General features: G+C 47.2%; 1 protein-coding gene across 1 annotated transcript in view; it reads right to left on the reverse strand.

The window, feature by feature from the left end:
* FREM2 (FRAS1 related extracellular matrix 2) overlaps positions 1–13,229 on the reverse strand; it is a 170,299-nt gene extending 157,070 nt beyond the window's left edge. The window contains exons 1-2 of the mRNA XM_025924262.2: positions 7,764–13,229; positions 2,409–2,498 (exon numbers count right to left, since the gene is read on the reverse strand). Of these exons, the coding sequence (XP_025780047.1) occupies positions 2,409–2,498; positions 7,764–12,945 (5,272 nt within the window). The 5' untranslated portion in view covers positions 12,946–13,229. The remainder of the gene's footprint in view (positions 1–2,408; positions 2,499–7,763) is intronic.
* Positions 13,230–13,451: the final 222 nt, after the last annotated feature.

Genomic DNA, 13,451 nt, shown 5'->3' on the forward strand with positions numbered 1-13,451 from the left:
CTTCAGCTAGCCATTCCTCGCTTACTATCTTGAAATATGATACAGCATAATGTTTTCTAAAGTTTAAATACAAATCAAAATTTTAAAGTAAATGTTACCATTCCATTAACTAGGGAGAGAAATGTGCCAAATAATAGAGCAGCAGTATCAGACCGAGACTATAATAACTGAGGGGAAAAAGCAAAATATTAAAAAAGCAAAAGCTAGGGGCACGTGGGTGGCTCAGTCAGTTAAGCGTCCAACTCCTGATTTTGGCTCAGGTCACGATCTCACAGTTCAGGAGTTCGGGCCCGGCATTGGGCTCTGTGCTAGCTGTGCGGAACCTGCTTGGGATTCTCCGTCGCCCTCTCTCTGCCCCTCCCCCTCTCTCTGCCCCTCCCCAGCATGCACATGCTCTTTCTCAAAAACAAATAAATGATTTTTATTTTAAAGTAAAAACTATAATATCTGAGAATTGTAACCATTTGCTTTCAAGCCATTTTTGGCAATTTTAAAGAAAATCATACTTTTGCTATTGAGGTATTTTCAGTCATTCCAAGTGACAAACACGGGGCCTTGAACCAATAATTTAGTCTTTAAATTTTGATCTACTACACAGATTTACTTCTGAGTTCCACTCAAAGTTTACTGACAGTAGGATTTCCCATTTGAGCATCAAGATTCAATAAACACATTATTTTTTATAAATTGGCGTCCTTCTTAGTATTGGTTTCATACTAAGATTTCTTTTATCAATACAAAGAATACTAAACTATGATTTGGTTACTATAAAAACAAAGGCATCACATTTATTAAACATCTGGACTGTAGGGAAAATCACATAGTTGAACCCAAATTAACACGCTTTTTTGCCTCTCTGGCATGTATCCGACAGATGTCATTTTTCAAGGCTGTGATCACATTATGCCCAATGATATGTTAAACAAATGGCCATTTAACGCTTCAAAAAATATGGAGGGTAAACATGTCATCTTTTTGAGATAGATGACATAATTATGTACTTTAAAAAAAACCATCATTAGGGGTGCCTGGGTGGCTCAGTTGGCTAAGCGTCCGACTTCGGCTCAGGTCAAGGTCTCGAGGTTCTTGAGCTCAAGCCCGGCGTCGGGCTCTGTGCTGACAGCTCAGAGCCTGGAGCCTGCTTCGGATTCTGTGTCTCCCTCTCTCTCTGCCCCTCCCCCAGTCACGCTCTGTCTCTCAAAAATGAATAAACATTCTAAAAAAAGTTTTCTTTTTAAAGCATCATTAGAAAATAGATGACTGGATCCAAATCCTTTCTTTTTCCCTCCTTCTTCTCTTACACACATACTCCCACCCCCACTTCCTGTGTCCTGTTCACACAACACACGTACTTCCTGAGGTTCTTTCGCTTCTCCTGACAGCATGAGACAACAGAACATCGTTATGATTAATCTAGAAGTGGCCAGTTTTTCTCCCAGCCTGTGGGATCAGGAAGAGAACAGAAAAGAGAGTGAGCAGCGGCGGGGGCTTTGGGGGGAGTAGTGACGGTGACCTTGTGGAGGAGACTCGGACCACAAGTCATAGCCTATCCTCTGGAATATTCTTCAGACTTCACCGAGAAAAAAATTTTAGCTAGACTAAGTCACAAAATCCCCTGAACTGAGGACATCACTAGACATATTGAGATTGGTAAGGTAAAACACACCTTTACGTAGCACTGTGTTCCTGGTGAATGCAATTATCCATCATCATAAGTACACACAGCACCCGTGTGCAAACTAGCAAAGGGCACCCACTTTGGGCAGACACCCCCCCCCCCCCGGGTAGGCACATGGCTTGGCAGTGTTGCTGGGCTGGATTCCAGCATCCTCTTGTCACCTCAAGTCGGCAGCTTCATGCACGGCATATTCTGAACAACTGGACATGGGGATACTATGTACATAGATCTTTCTTTTTTAGTGTTTTGCTAATCCCAAGACAAGAATAATATAACTGGAACATTCATCTCTACTCATTGCAGAGTAGTACTGTGGCAGATTGAGAACGTAAGATTTTCTATCGGCAAATAACAAATGCACCCGGCATAAATTCAGGTGAGCATAGGGGCGCCTGGGTGGCGCAGTCAGTTAAGCGTCCGACTTCAGCCAGGTCACGATCTCGCGGTCCGTGAGTTCGAGCCCCGCATCAGGCTCTGGGCTGATGGCTCGGAGCCTGGAGCCTGTTTCCGATTCTGTGTCTCCCTCTCTCTCTGACCCTCCCCCGTTCATGCTCTGTCTCTCTCTGTCCCAAAAATAAATAAACGTTGAAAAAAAAATTTAAAAAAAAATAAATAAATTCAGGTGAGCATAAAATGATACTCGAGGCAGATTCCTTGTAATGAAGTCATCAAAGAACAACCAATAAAAGTCACTCTCCTTGTTTATACTAACAGGAGAGTGAACACTTACCACCATCTTCAACTGTAAAATGGAACATATCACTTGTGGCATTGGCCCCATCTTTTAAAACGTAGCATATTTTCATGTCTTCGATGTCAGCTAGAAAATAACCAAAGAACAAGATGATTCATTACTAGGGCAAGATTGGTGACTCATTACTCATGGTAAATGCTACTGGCTGTTACTTTTCTGTAACCATATTTAGATTTCCTTCTCCTAAGGGAGGCAGTGCTATCTTATTTCTCCTATCTCTAAGCCCCTTGATTTCAGCTGTCCCATGGAAATCTGATCCCTTATCCAGATAGAGTTCAAGAGTTAGGTTATAATAATAGCAAGGTGTTGCCCCACCCAATGGTATTTGCATGTTCATGCACCAAAGAAGTGACTCTCTAAATACGGAATGTCAGACTTCATGACAGGTGGAAAGGAAGATATTTTGAGGCATGGCAGATTTCCTGGCACTCCTGAAATCACACTCTTTCCCTCCCTGTAGCGCTGGCCCTAAGAGGAAAGAACTTCCCTGCCCCCCTCTGGCTAACTTTTCTTACCTCTGGCGGTATACAACACGCTGTTTTTAAGTTCCCCAGAGCTTGAAAGAAAAAGAATCAAGGCCGTTTTAAATCTCCAAGATTGAAATAAGTGTCATGACCCCAGAGAGAAATGAGAACAGAAAGCATCTAATGAGAGCTGAAACTTTTATTCAGAGTGAAAAGTTACTCTGCCTCAGGAATGCTCTGTAGGTTGCTTCCTGTCCCAGCTTTCAAATTCACTGGCATACTTTGTTTTCCGTATTGACTAAGGTACAATTTCAAAAATTGATTTCCCCATTTTACGAGTTACTCTCCTTCATGATGCCACACAGACAACATAATGAACCAAATATCATCCTGTTCTGTGATGCTTGCAACACTATTGTTATTTGATCTGGGTCGGGCAGTAAGTAGTTATTGCCAAAGCTACAGAAAATCAAGATCGCAGCTAAAAGTGGCTTCAACAATGAATGGTATGTAATATTTGTCTCGTGTGCGCTCTGCAGGTTTTCCATCTTCGGAGAGGTCTACTGAGTTCGTGCTATGAAGTCCACAAGCATTGTATATGAGAAAATTACTTTATGAAAGAATAAACTCGAGTGATGCCAGGTGTTGGGATCAACAAATTACTCCATGAATTTTTAGGACTCCACTTGACAGATGTGAAAAGGACACTCCCCCTTGGCTCACACAGACTTGAAATGTGACTCACAATCAGGCATCTGAGGAGGGGAAAATCTGATTTAATAGTTAATGGTAACTTCTTATAAAAGAGGTACTAGAAGGTGAAGCAAATTCAAGTTGTTTTATTCTCCCTTAGCATTTCATTTTGAACTCTGCTGTAACTTTCCCAATTTCTGCCTAGTGTCATTTGTACCTTCCTGCGTGGCTATCTTTCCTAGAAGACTGAAAACTTGTGGGATTGTTGTTGTTGTTGTTGTTGTTGTTGTTGTTGTTTTCAACTTAACTTCCCACAGTCCTTTGCTCGGAGTCTAATATTCAGCAATGGCTCAAATGTTTCTTAATTTAAAATCTGAGAGCCCAAGGGTACCTGGGTGCCTCAGTAAGTCAAGCATCCCACTCTTGGTTTCAGCTCAGGTCATGATCTCATGGTTTGTGGGCTCGAGCCCCACGTCAGGCTCTGTGCTGACAGTGCTGAGCTTGCTTGGGATTTTCTCTCTCTCCCTCTCTCTCTCTGCCCCTCCCCTGCTCATGATCTCTCTTTCTCTCTCAAAATAATCAGTAAATAAACATAAATAATCAAACGAAAGAGCCCAGAGGTCTGGTGGACCACGCTTGGACCTCTACCTACGCATGTGTGATGTTTCTACAAAGGTAAGGAGTGAAGCCCCCACAGGCTCTTTCCTTGTCTACTCCCACAACTCTGAACCCTTTCAACCTTTAACTCATCAGGAAGAAATAAGGTGAACTCTACTCTGACCACACATCCTTAGCATTAGAACAAAGTCCTCTGGTCATGTGGGGAAGACCTTTTTCCAAACTTCCCCATTCCTTCTTTAATTTTATAAGAAAATCTAAAGGCTCTACTATGAGAAAAGGAAAAACTCATTAGTATATCCACCCTTTGTATTGATGTTTTTTTGCAAAAATACAGTTTTTACGAAACAGTTGCACTGAAATAAATCACCACTTCAAAACTGATTTTTTAAAACCTTTTTTTTCCTTAAGTAAAGTGAACATGAATGCAATTACATGACACAAAGGTGTCAAATTTTCCCTCCAAGTTAGGGCATGCAATATTGATTAGTTGGAACAAACCAAAATTCTTTTCATTTTCGTTATAACTCAGTTAATAATTCATAGCTCAAAAAAGGGACTTTAAAAAAATCTCAAATAAGTAGACTTTGATCATAGTGCTGTTATTCTATAAGAACCTCTAAAACTATCACAAACATCATAAATATATAAACAGTCACTTCTTAAGGCACAGTGGTATTAGCTAGATCAAAACCTAGTGGCCAAAATGTTACCTTCTTTCAGTAAACATCTAACAATGAACTGGATTTTCTTCTAACCACTACTCATGCATCAGATGTATTTCAGTTTATCTACACAAGCATTCCACATTTTGTGTTTTTGTTTTGAATCTAAGTTCATTGACTTGCCTGGCAACCATACCCTGGCTCGAACTCTTTGGGGGAAATTTCTGAAAGTGACCTACAACTTATCTCCCACAAGAGATCACTGGGTACTACTCATAGAGAAAAAAGTCCAGGTCCCTGACACAAGTGATTTAAACCTGGGATAGAGTGAGCAGGCACACCCTGGCAAATTGAAATAATTAATTTCTCTAATTGGCCTAATTCTGCCTTGTTAACTCTTCCTAAGAATAAAAGTGAATAAACTTTAGAAACAAATGGATTTTCATCTCCTAAGGACCATTATGTGAATCGGTTTGGGAATAACCTTCTTTACCCACCTTTGCTCACTTGACTCAACCCAGTGCATTGAAAATCCATCAAAATATAGTTAAGCATCCCACTCTTGATTTCAGCTCAGGTCATGATCTCGTGGTTCATGGGTTCGAGCCCCACGTCGGGCTCTGCACGGACACTCTCTCTCTCTCTCTCTCTCTCTCTGCCCCTCCCCTGCTTGTGCTTTTTCTCTCCTTCTCTCTCAAAATAAATAAACATTAAAAAATATATAGTTTAGCTTATCCTTTCATGACTACAGAAAACAAAAACAAATATAAAGTTTATGTTGTCCTTACTCCAGATACTGCTTTTATTTGTCTACTAAGACAGCAGCCACCGGAACTCTATGATGGGAGCCTTTCCATTTTTATTCACCCATCTAGTCTTTAGAAATAACCGCCATGAACCAAACCGCAGTCTCAAGTTGTTCAAATGAGTGCTCTGTGATTAACTACCAATAGTTTCCCTAGTCAGTATTTGGGTTCTTATTGGAATGTGATCGTTTCTCTTAGCAAAGGTAATCTTAAAAGAGTATCTTCACTTTTTATAATAAACTGATTATATTTACAAATAACCATAAAGAGTAATCATGGTGAGTTCATCTCTAAGGAATAATCAGGGTGAGTCCACATCAGTGAGAGATAGGGCAAGAGCCTATAAAGAAATCACATAATTTAGGGTTCGATATTTAAGAAATAATATTCCAATATTTTTTGAGCTGTTGGACTTGGTCCATAGAATTTAAACCACATCGTCTGCCTGTCGTCACACAAAAATTCCTTTTTAAAAAATCTTTAAAATCAGATTAGTTTTTCAGGTCAGAGGAGTGATTGGAAGTAACATTTTCTATCCTGTAATATATTCCTTTTACCCTCTTCACTTTCCACTTTCCATGAAAAGAAACCAGTCTAAGATTGCATGGCATCTCTGTCCTCAGAAAGCCTTCACACAAAAGTTTCCTGCCGGTCTGGCATGACACTGGGCACTCTGAGGTTTTCCTGTCCCTGCAGGCCCTAGAATATATTCAGGCTTGCAGCCAAGAATCAGGAGGTTGGAGTGCAGGGCCATTTGCCAGAATCTAAAACAGAGGAGCAGTTCACTTTAACACTAACTACACTTCGCGACATCCGTTTATTAAAGCATCTGTTGTCTCAGAGCACAACACTATTGCGGGAAAAGAACACCCCCCCTGGGATGCCCTGAGGATAAACCTCATCTCCGCTCACAGAGCCCACAGAGGGTAGATCTTGTTTCCATCCTGACACGGTGAGATTTCCATGAAAGCAACCCAAAGCCCTTTGTAGTGAAGGTCGCACGTTCCAGAGAACAGAGCCCTAAGTCCCAAGCCAGCAGACTGAACGGGCTTCTCCCGTCAGTCACTGAGTAACTGCACCGGGCACCTGCCCTTCCTGTCGTACACTGTGTCCATACACAAAGAGGATTTAGGTTAGAAAAACGCTTTAGCCTCAAGAATGTAGATGCTTGAGGCAACGGGTGTTCGTTACTGTGGTTGAAAGGGGACGCAGAGAAGATCTGAAATAAGGAAATAACTTCCTCCTTCTACTCTCCTAGTAATCTTGTTAACGTATCTTCAGGTGCGTAACAAAGTGAACGTATATTCCAGTGATGGACATGTTGCCTTACACATCATGAAGCGTGCTTTCTTTTTGTGCCTGTATCACGTGACACACCTTGTACATAGAACTGTTAGAACTCTAGACAGGTGTAAGCTTACCTCTTAGGTCTCTGGTGTTTGCCTAAGGCATAAAATAGAAGAATTAGAAACCTATAAAGTAAATATAAATACATCTCTTTATTCCAGTTCCAAAGTTCCCAAGAACTATGACAGGATTACAACAATGCTCTCAAGAAAATTAATCAAAGTAATATAAATTTGAAGGCTCTATGTGAATGGTAGGTGAAAACAATAGTCCAAATACAAAGACTTGAGAAAGCACATCTCTCTCGAAGGTGCCAAAATTCTGCACGAACTACCTGTTTGTACCACAGTATAAACCACAGTCTGCTCAGAGGGCAGGTGTGGCAAACAAAACAGAACGGAAGAGCCTTCTTCAGCTTAAACTCACCGAGGTCTGGCCCCTGGTTTGGCAGCATACCTTGCTGCTGTCGAAATACATTGATATTCACTCAATGCAATGTCGAAATACATTGATATTCACTAATGCAAGTCACTGCAGGGGGACATATGGCAAGAAGGGATATTCTTTCCCCAGGAAAGTGAGTCCCTGTACTCTCCCCGTCTCTTTATTTCCCTTTCCTTTTCTTCCCTTGGACTCAAATTCGATCCCCTACTTATAACGTTTTTGGTGACCGCCATATCCTCAGAAAATAAGACCCGCACTTTCCGTTGGGTATAAGGAAAGAAAAGTGTACCGTACCTTGTGTAAACTGAGAGACACTGTGGTTGCCTCTGTCCAGGTTGAGGAGATACCCATGTTGAGGGGCCTCCGTCACAATAAACCTGAGAGAAAAACGCAAGCTGTCTCTGTCCTCCACTTTCAATATTTTGCTTGTGATCATGAATCCCAAGTGGCCAGTAGCCAGAGTGCGAAGTGTGGAGGCCCCTTTGTTCACTGCAATTTGGGGGACGCTATCATCAACAGGTAAGACTTGGATTTTCATCACTTGGGGTCTCCTTGTTTCAAATATTGTATTGGGGAAAACATAGAACTCTGTATGAGAACCATCAGTCACTGTGAAGGAGAAGCTGTCTTCATTTGACTCAGTGCCATCATGTCTGTAGCTGATTAAGTTTTCATTCAGGTCTTGCTTGGTAAAAACCATGGCAAGTCTGGTATTGTTGAACAGGAGTTGACCATGAACAGGCACCTGCGTGACAGTGAACTTCAGGAGTTTGTCTGGAGTATCTTGATCTTCGACAGTGAGTTCAAAGGGAGTGATCAGCTTGTTTTCACCCTCACTGACAACCAGGTTATGGATGGTGACCACTGGCTTTTTGTTGTCCACATCGCTAATGGAGATACGGAATGTCCGGAAGACAGGGTTATGTCCATCAGTGACTTGAAACTCAAAACTGTCCATCTTGACCTCATCGTCAGCTGTGTGGATGTAGTAGATTTTGTTGCCAGCCAGTTGGAGCTGAGAGAACGATGTGATGGATGCTCCAGGTTGATCTGTGCACTCTAAGTGACCTCTCATGGGAGCCCTGGTGATGGTAAAAACTAAGTTTTCATCAGGACTGTTCAAGTCACTGGTACTTAATAAGTCTGTTGTGAGGGTGACTTTACCACCTTCTTTCAATGATACTCCCTTGCTTATCACATCCGGGAAGACAATGTCAACGCTCCCAACAGAAACATAAAAGTAGCGATCTATAAGCGCATTTATTCCATCGGTCACATCAAATTTAATTAGGTCCCGAATGCCCTCTTGTCCAAAATGGACGTACTGAATTAAGTTTCTGTCCACTTCATCCTGGGTAAAATTCATGCCCACTGTGATATTTTCAAAGGCACCTGCAGGTTTTTGTCTCTGTAATAAGCCATGTCCCGGCCCATAACGAATAATATAAACCAAAGATTTGTCTTCAGAATCTAAATCAGTTGCCATCAATATTTTGTTGTTGATAATTTTGGTTTCCCCAATTTCTATTTCTAGACCATTATTGATGGTCATTCTGGGGGTCTCATCATCAACTGGGATAACCATAATGAGGACCATCCTTTCCACCGAGTGCTTACCGTCTGTTAGTTTAATCACAAAACTGTCCTCCTGGGTCTCAGAATCATCATGCTCGTAAATAATGCTTGAACTCTCTATGATCTGGTCCAAGGTGAAGCTTTCAACCAACACTGTGCCATTTATCAGCTGATTCATGATGTGACCACGAGTGGGAAATTGGGTAATGGTGAAAGTTAGATCATCCGGGGGAATGTCAGCATCAGCAGCATTGAGGATGGGTGTATCGATCACCAGACTCATGCCTTCCATCACCATAAATTCTCTCATAAATATTTCTGGCTGTTCGTCATTAGTGGGAATGATTATAATGGGAAAAAAATGTCTCTCTGAAAAGTTAATGCCATCAGAGCAACGAAATATAAAGCGGTCTTCCACAGGTTCTACCCCTTTGTGGACACTCTGGACATAATTAATATGACTCTGCCTGAGGTCTTTCAGGGTAAAGGCACTTATGGCAATTCCTGCTCTTGATTTCTCAGAGCCTGGTGCTGGAGAAATGTTTTCAACATAACCGGAGGTAGGCTGAATAACTATAGTGCACAAGATGTCATCATTGAGGGAATCAATATCTTCAGCACTTATATGTGTTGAGGTTATAACACTTTTGTCACCTTCCATGACTATGAACCGTTCACCTACAGAAATTTCTGGAGCTTGGCTATCGACAGGGAGGATGGTCACCCACACAGTAACCCCTTGGATAGTACTGCCACCTATTACCCATTCTTGAGACATATCTGACAGACTCAGGTTAAAAGAGTCCCCTTTGGGCAACAGGCCTATCTCACCGCTTGTGTGGGCATAGACGACAGAGCCCTCTAAGATGTCCCTTTGGGTAAACTGCTCCGCCGGAACTCCGTTGACCAGGATTTCTCCATACAAGGGTGGGTCTTCCAAGAGGAAAGTCAACATCAAATCATCAGTGTCCCCATCAGTCCCCTTGATAACACTGGCAGTGAGTTCAGCAGCTCCATTTTCTAAAACGTCTAGATATGACCCCAGAGTACCAGCAGGAAGGCTCAGCATGGGCACCTCATCACCCGCGGGCCGGACATTCACTCTGAGAGTGATGGGCACCACGTGGTGTCTGTCGCTGACCTCCAAGGAGCAGCTGTCAGTCAGGGACCCGTCCCCATTATGGACATAGGAAATCCGACCCTGTTGTATATCTTCCAAGTGGAAGACCTCCCCCACATGCAGTATCTGTCCAGACACTCTCATGTGGCCATGTTCGGGTGCCCGTGTGAGAGTGAAGGAGATGTGGGCTACATCGGTGTCTACATCATTCACACGTAACTCAGTCTCACTCAGGATGTGGTGGCCCTTCACCTGAACGGTGAAACCGGTGTTGAGGATCTCAGGCGGCTGGTTGTCCACGGGCTGCAAGTAAAGGGTGAAGGTGCCTGGAGCCACATTCCCGGCTTGGTCCTCCACCTGGAATTGAAACTGGGCCACTCGGGCAGCCACTCCCAGTTCTTGATCCGGAGGTCTGTAGGCAATTTTATGGTGGTTGATCTGGGCTTGGGTAAAATGGGCCACCACGACTGAGGGGTTGTCGGTCAGGACCAAGGTGCCCAGGGGGGCTGGTGAGTGGTTTTCATCTGTGTCCGTGGGGGGCTGGGTCACGGTGTAGCGCAGCTCTCGGTCATCTGTGTCCAGGTCAGTGTAGCGCAGCCACTTTTTCCTCAGCGGCGTGAGCTGGGATTCTTGCACCACCATCCGAAGGGGACAGCCGCTGCCCAGCTCCGGAGGGAGGCGATCCACAGGATGGATGCGAATCACAAACCTGTGTGGTCCAGACTGATTAGGGGGGTCATGGTTATCCTGGACCCGGAATGTGAACTGGTCCATCACTGGCCCAGGACTATGGGGCCCGGAGTGCCTGTAGAACAGCCTCCCCTCTGTTATGTCCCGCTGCCTCCACTCCGTCACCGTTTGCTCATAGAAGGCTCCCTGTTTCCTCCAAGGGCCCCTGCTCAGCTCCTCTTCCTCGCGGGGAGGATGGGTTTGGCGGAGAAGCAGATGCCCTATGGTCGAGGAAGGCGACTCCAGCACAAAAAGCAGCAGAGGGTCATCTGAGTCGATGTCCGTTGCGCTCAGGGCCAGGGGAAGGATGGGCGCCGTTTCACCCTCCGCCAGCGTCAGCCCCGTGTTAGCATTGAGGACTGGCGGCTGGTCATCCACAGGCACCAAGGTGATGGGGAACAAGAACTGCACCTGGTGCCTGCGTCCTCCGTCCACCATTCGAAGTACAAGGTTGTCACTCAGTGAGCCATCTCTGTCATCGTGATGGTAGACCACCTGGCCGGCGGCCAGCTCGGCCACCGTGAAGGTCTTAGGGGCAGAGTTGCCATCGGTGGCGCCCAGAAGGACAAGGTGACCGTGGCGGAGCCCAGCCACCACCTCTAGCTGCACTGCCTCTAGGTCATCCTCATCGCTGACGACCAAGTTCTGCGGTCCACTGCCTGCAGGGCCCGTCAGGGGCCGAGACTGGCCCTCATAGAGAATGAGACCAGTGTTCCGGGTGACCACGGGAGCCAGTGTGTTCATGGGCTTCACCACTACCATGAAGGCAAAAGGGTCTGAGGCTGCTCCTTCCGGGTCCACTGCTTCCAACTCCAGTTCAAAGAGACGCTCCTGGTCAGAGTCCTCAGAGGGGGGCTGGTAGGCAATCTTCAGGAGCCGCAGATCCCTCTGAGTAAAGGAGGAGAGGGGCAGGCTGCGGTCATCAGTACTCACTAGGTAGCCCTGGCCAGGCTGGAAGGGAGAGGTGAGGTTGAAGATCAACAGGTCAGGGGGCGACTCGGCATCCTCGGCTGCCAGCATGTCTGGGGTCAGAGCCGTCAGTACAAACTGGTCCACCTCCATCATCATCATGGCCACGAAACTGGGCCTGGGTGCGGTGTTCTCCGCCCCTCCTCGGATTCTCACCAGCACCTGGAAGTGCTCACGTTTCAAAGGGGGTCTGCCCACAGGGGAACCCCGAGAGCGCAGCTCCACCACCATGGGCACCCAGTCCCTGTTCGGTGACCGACTGGGGGCTGTGTGACGGTAGCGCACCCCCAGCTCCTGGAAAGCTTTGCAGTCCATCAGGAGAGGCTCCGGGGCGCCCCCCTCGCTGGCTGGACCCGGGACCTGTGGGTAGTGGAGGAGCTCCCCATAGCGAGGCAGCGCGCTCAAGCCGGACAGGATGCCCACGCGACACTCCTCGGTCTCCGGCTGGTAGGCGAACTCCAGGCTCCGCGCGTCCAGGGCGTTGCTGGTCCCCAGCAGCTCCTCCACGACTAGGGGCAGGTTCCGAGTCACCACCTCCAGCTGGGTGAAGACCACCTCCACCTCCAGCACCAAGGGTAGCACTGCGGCCCCTCCCGGCGCGTCGTAGCGCAACTGCAGCCGAATGCGATCCCGCGACGGGCTGCGCGCGCCCAGGTGCGAGTAGCGCACCTCTCCCGGGCCGAAGTCGCACGGGAAGCGCTTGGGACTCAAGCGTCCGGGCCGCTGGGCCAGCGCGTCGTTGTCTAGCACGGTCACCGCGCAGCGGTCCCCCGGCTGCACCTGCAGCACCAGGTCCTGCAGCGGATCCAGCCAGACCTCACGGCCGAAGGGCACCCGGAGCCCACGGTTTGCCAGCACGATGGCCTCCTCGGCGGGGACCCCTGCAGCCCCCGCGAGATCCGGGGACAGCAACGCCGGGCCAGGGGCAGCGGGCTGTGCCAGGACGCAGCTTACCAGTGACAGGAGAAGCAGCAGCAGCAGCAACACCAGGCGGGGCGGCAGCGTTGGGATCTGCTGAAAACTGGTGGGGCTGGCCACCCCGCCGGCGTGGGAGGCGATCCCGGGGGTCCTGGCCGCGTGCATGGTGCAGATATTAGGGCTCGGACAGGTCAGCCTGAGAGAGCACAGTCAGTGTCCGGGCAGGGAGCAAGAGACCTCTCCGCAAAGTGCCAGGAACTCCGCACTTGGTAGCCGCGTCTGGGCCGGGATGGAAAGTTGCGCGGCGCGGGCCGGGCTGGCGCAGCAGAGGCGGCTGAACCTTCCCGAACGTCCGGCTCCGCCGCCCGCGGCTCATTCGCTGGGAGAACCGAGTCCCCCCGCCCCCCAACTCCTGCTTCCCAGGTCCCGGGACCCAGAGCTTTGAGGGAAATCCCTCCCCCAGCACCCCCTGACTCCAGTCCTCCCAGGAGGCCAATCGTCGGTCCCGGGAGGAGGCCCCGAGTTGAGGGTTGGGTAGTGGTATCTGCCAGTCAGCTCCTAGGGGCGGAGGCGGGGAAACCGCGCGGTGGGGAGGAGGTGCAGGGCGCTACAAAGTTGTCTTGGAAGCGAGGGGCTAGCGGCCTGACGCTGCGCAGCTTTGCTCGCGCTCC

The sequence above is a fragment of the Puma concolor genome, chromosome A1, assembly GCF_028749965.1.
Source record: "Puma concolor isolate L17-30 chromosome A1, mPumCon1.1.hap2, whole genome shotgun sequence".
In the NCBI taxonomy this organism is placed as follows: domain Eukaryota; kingdom Metazoa; phylum Chordata; class Mammalia; order Carnivora; family Felidae; genus Puma; species Puma concolor.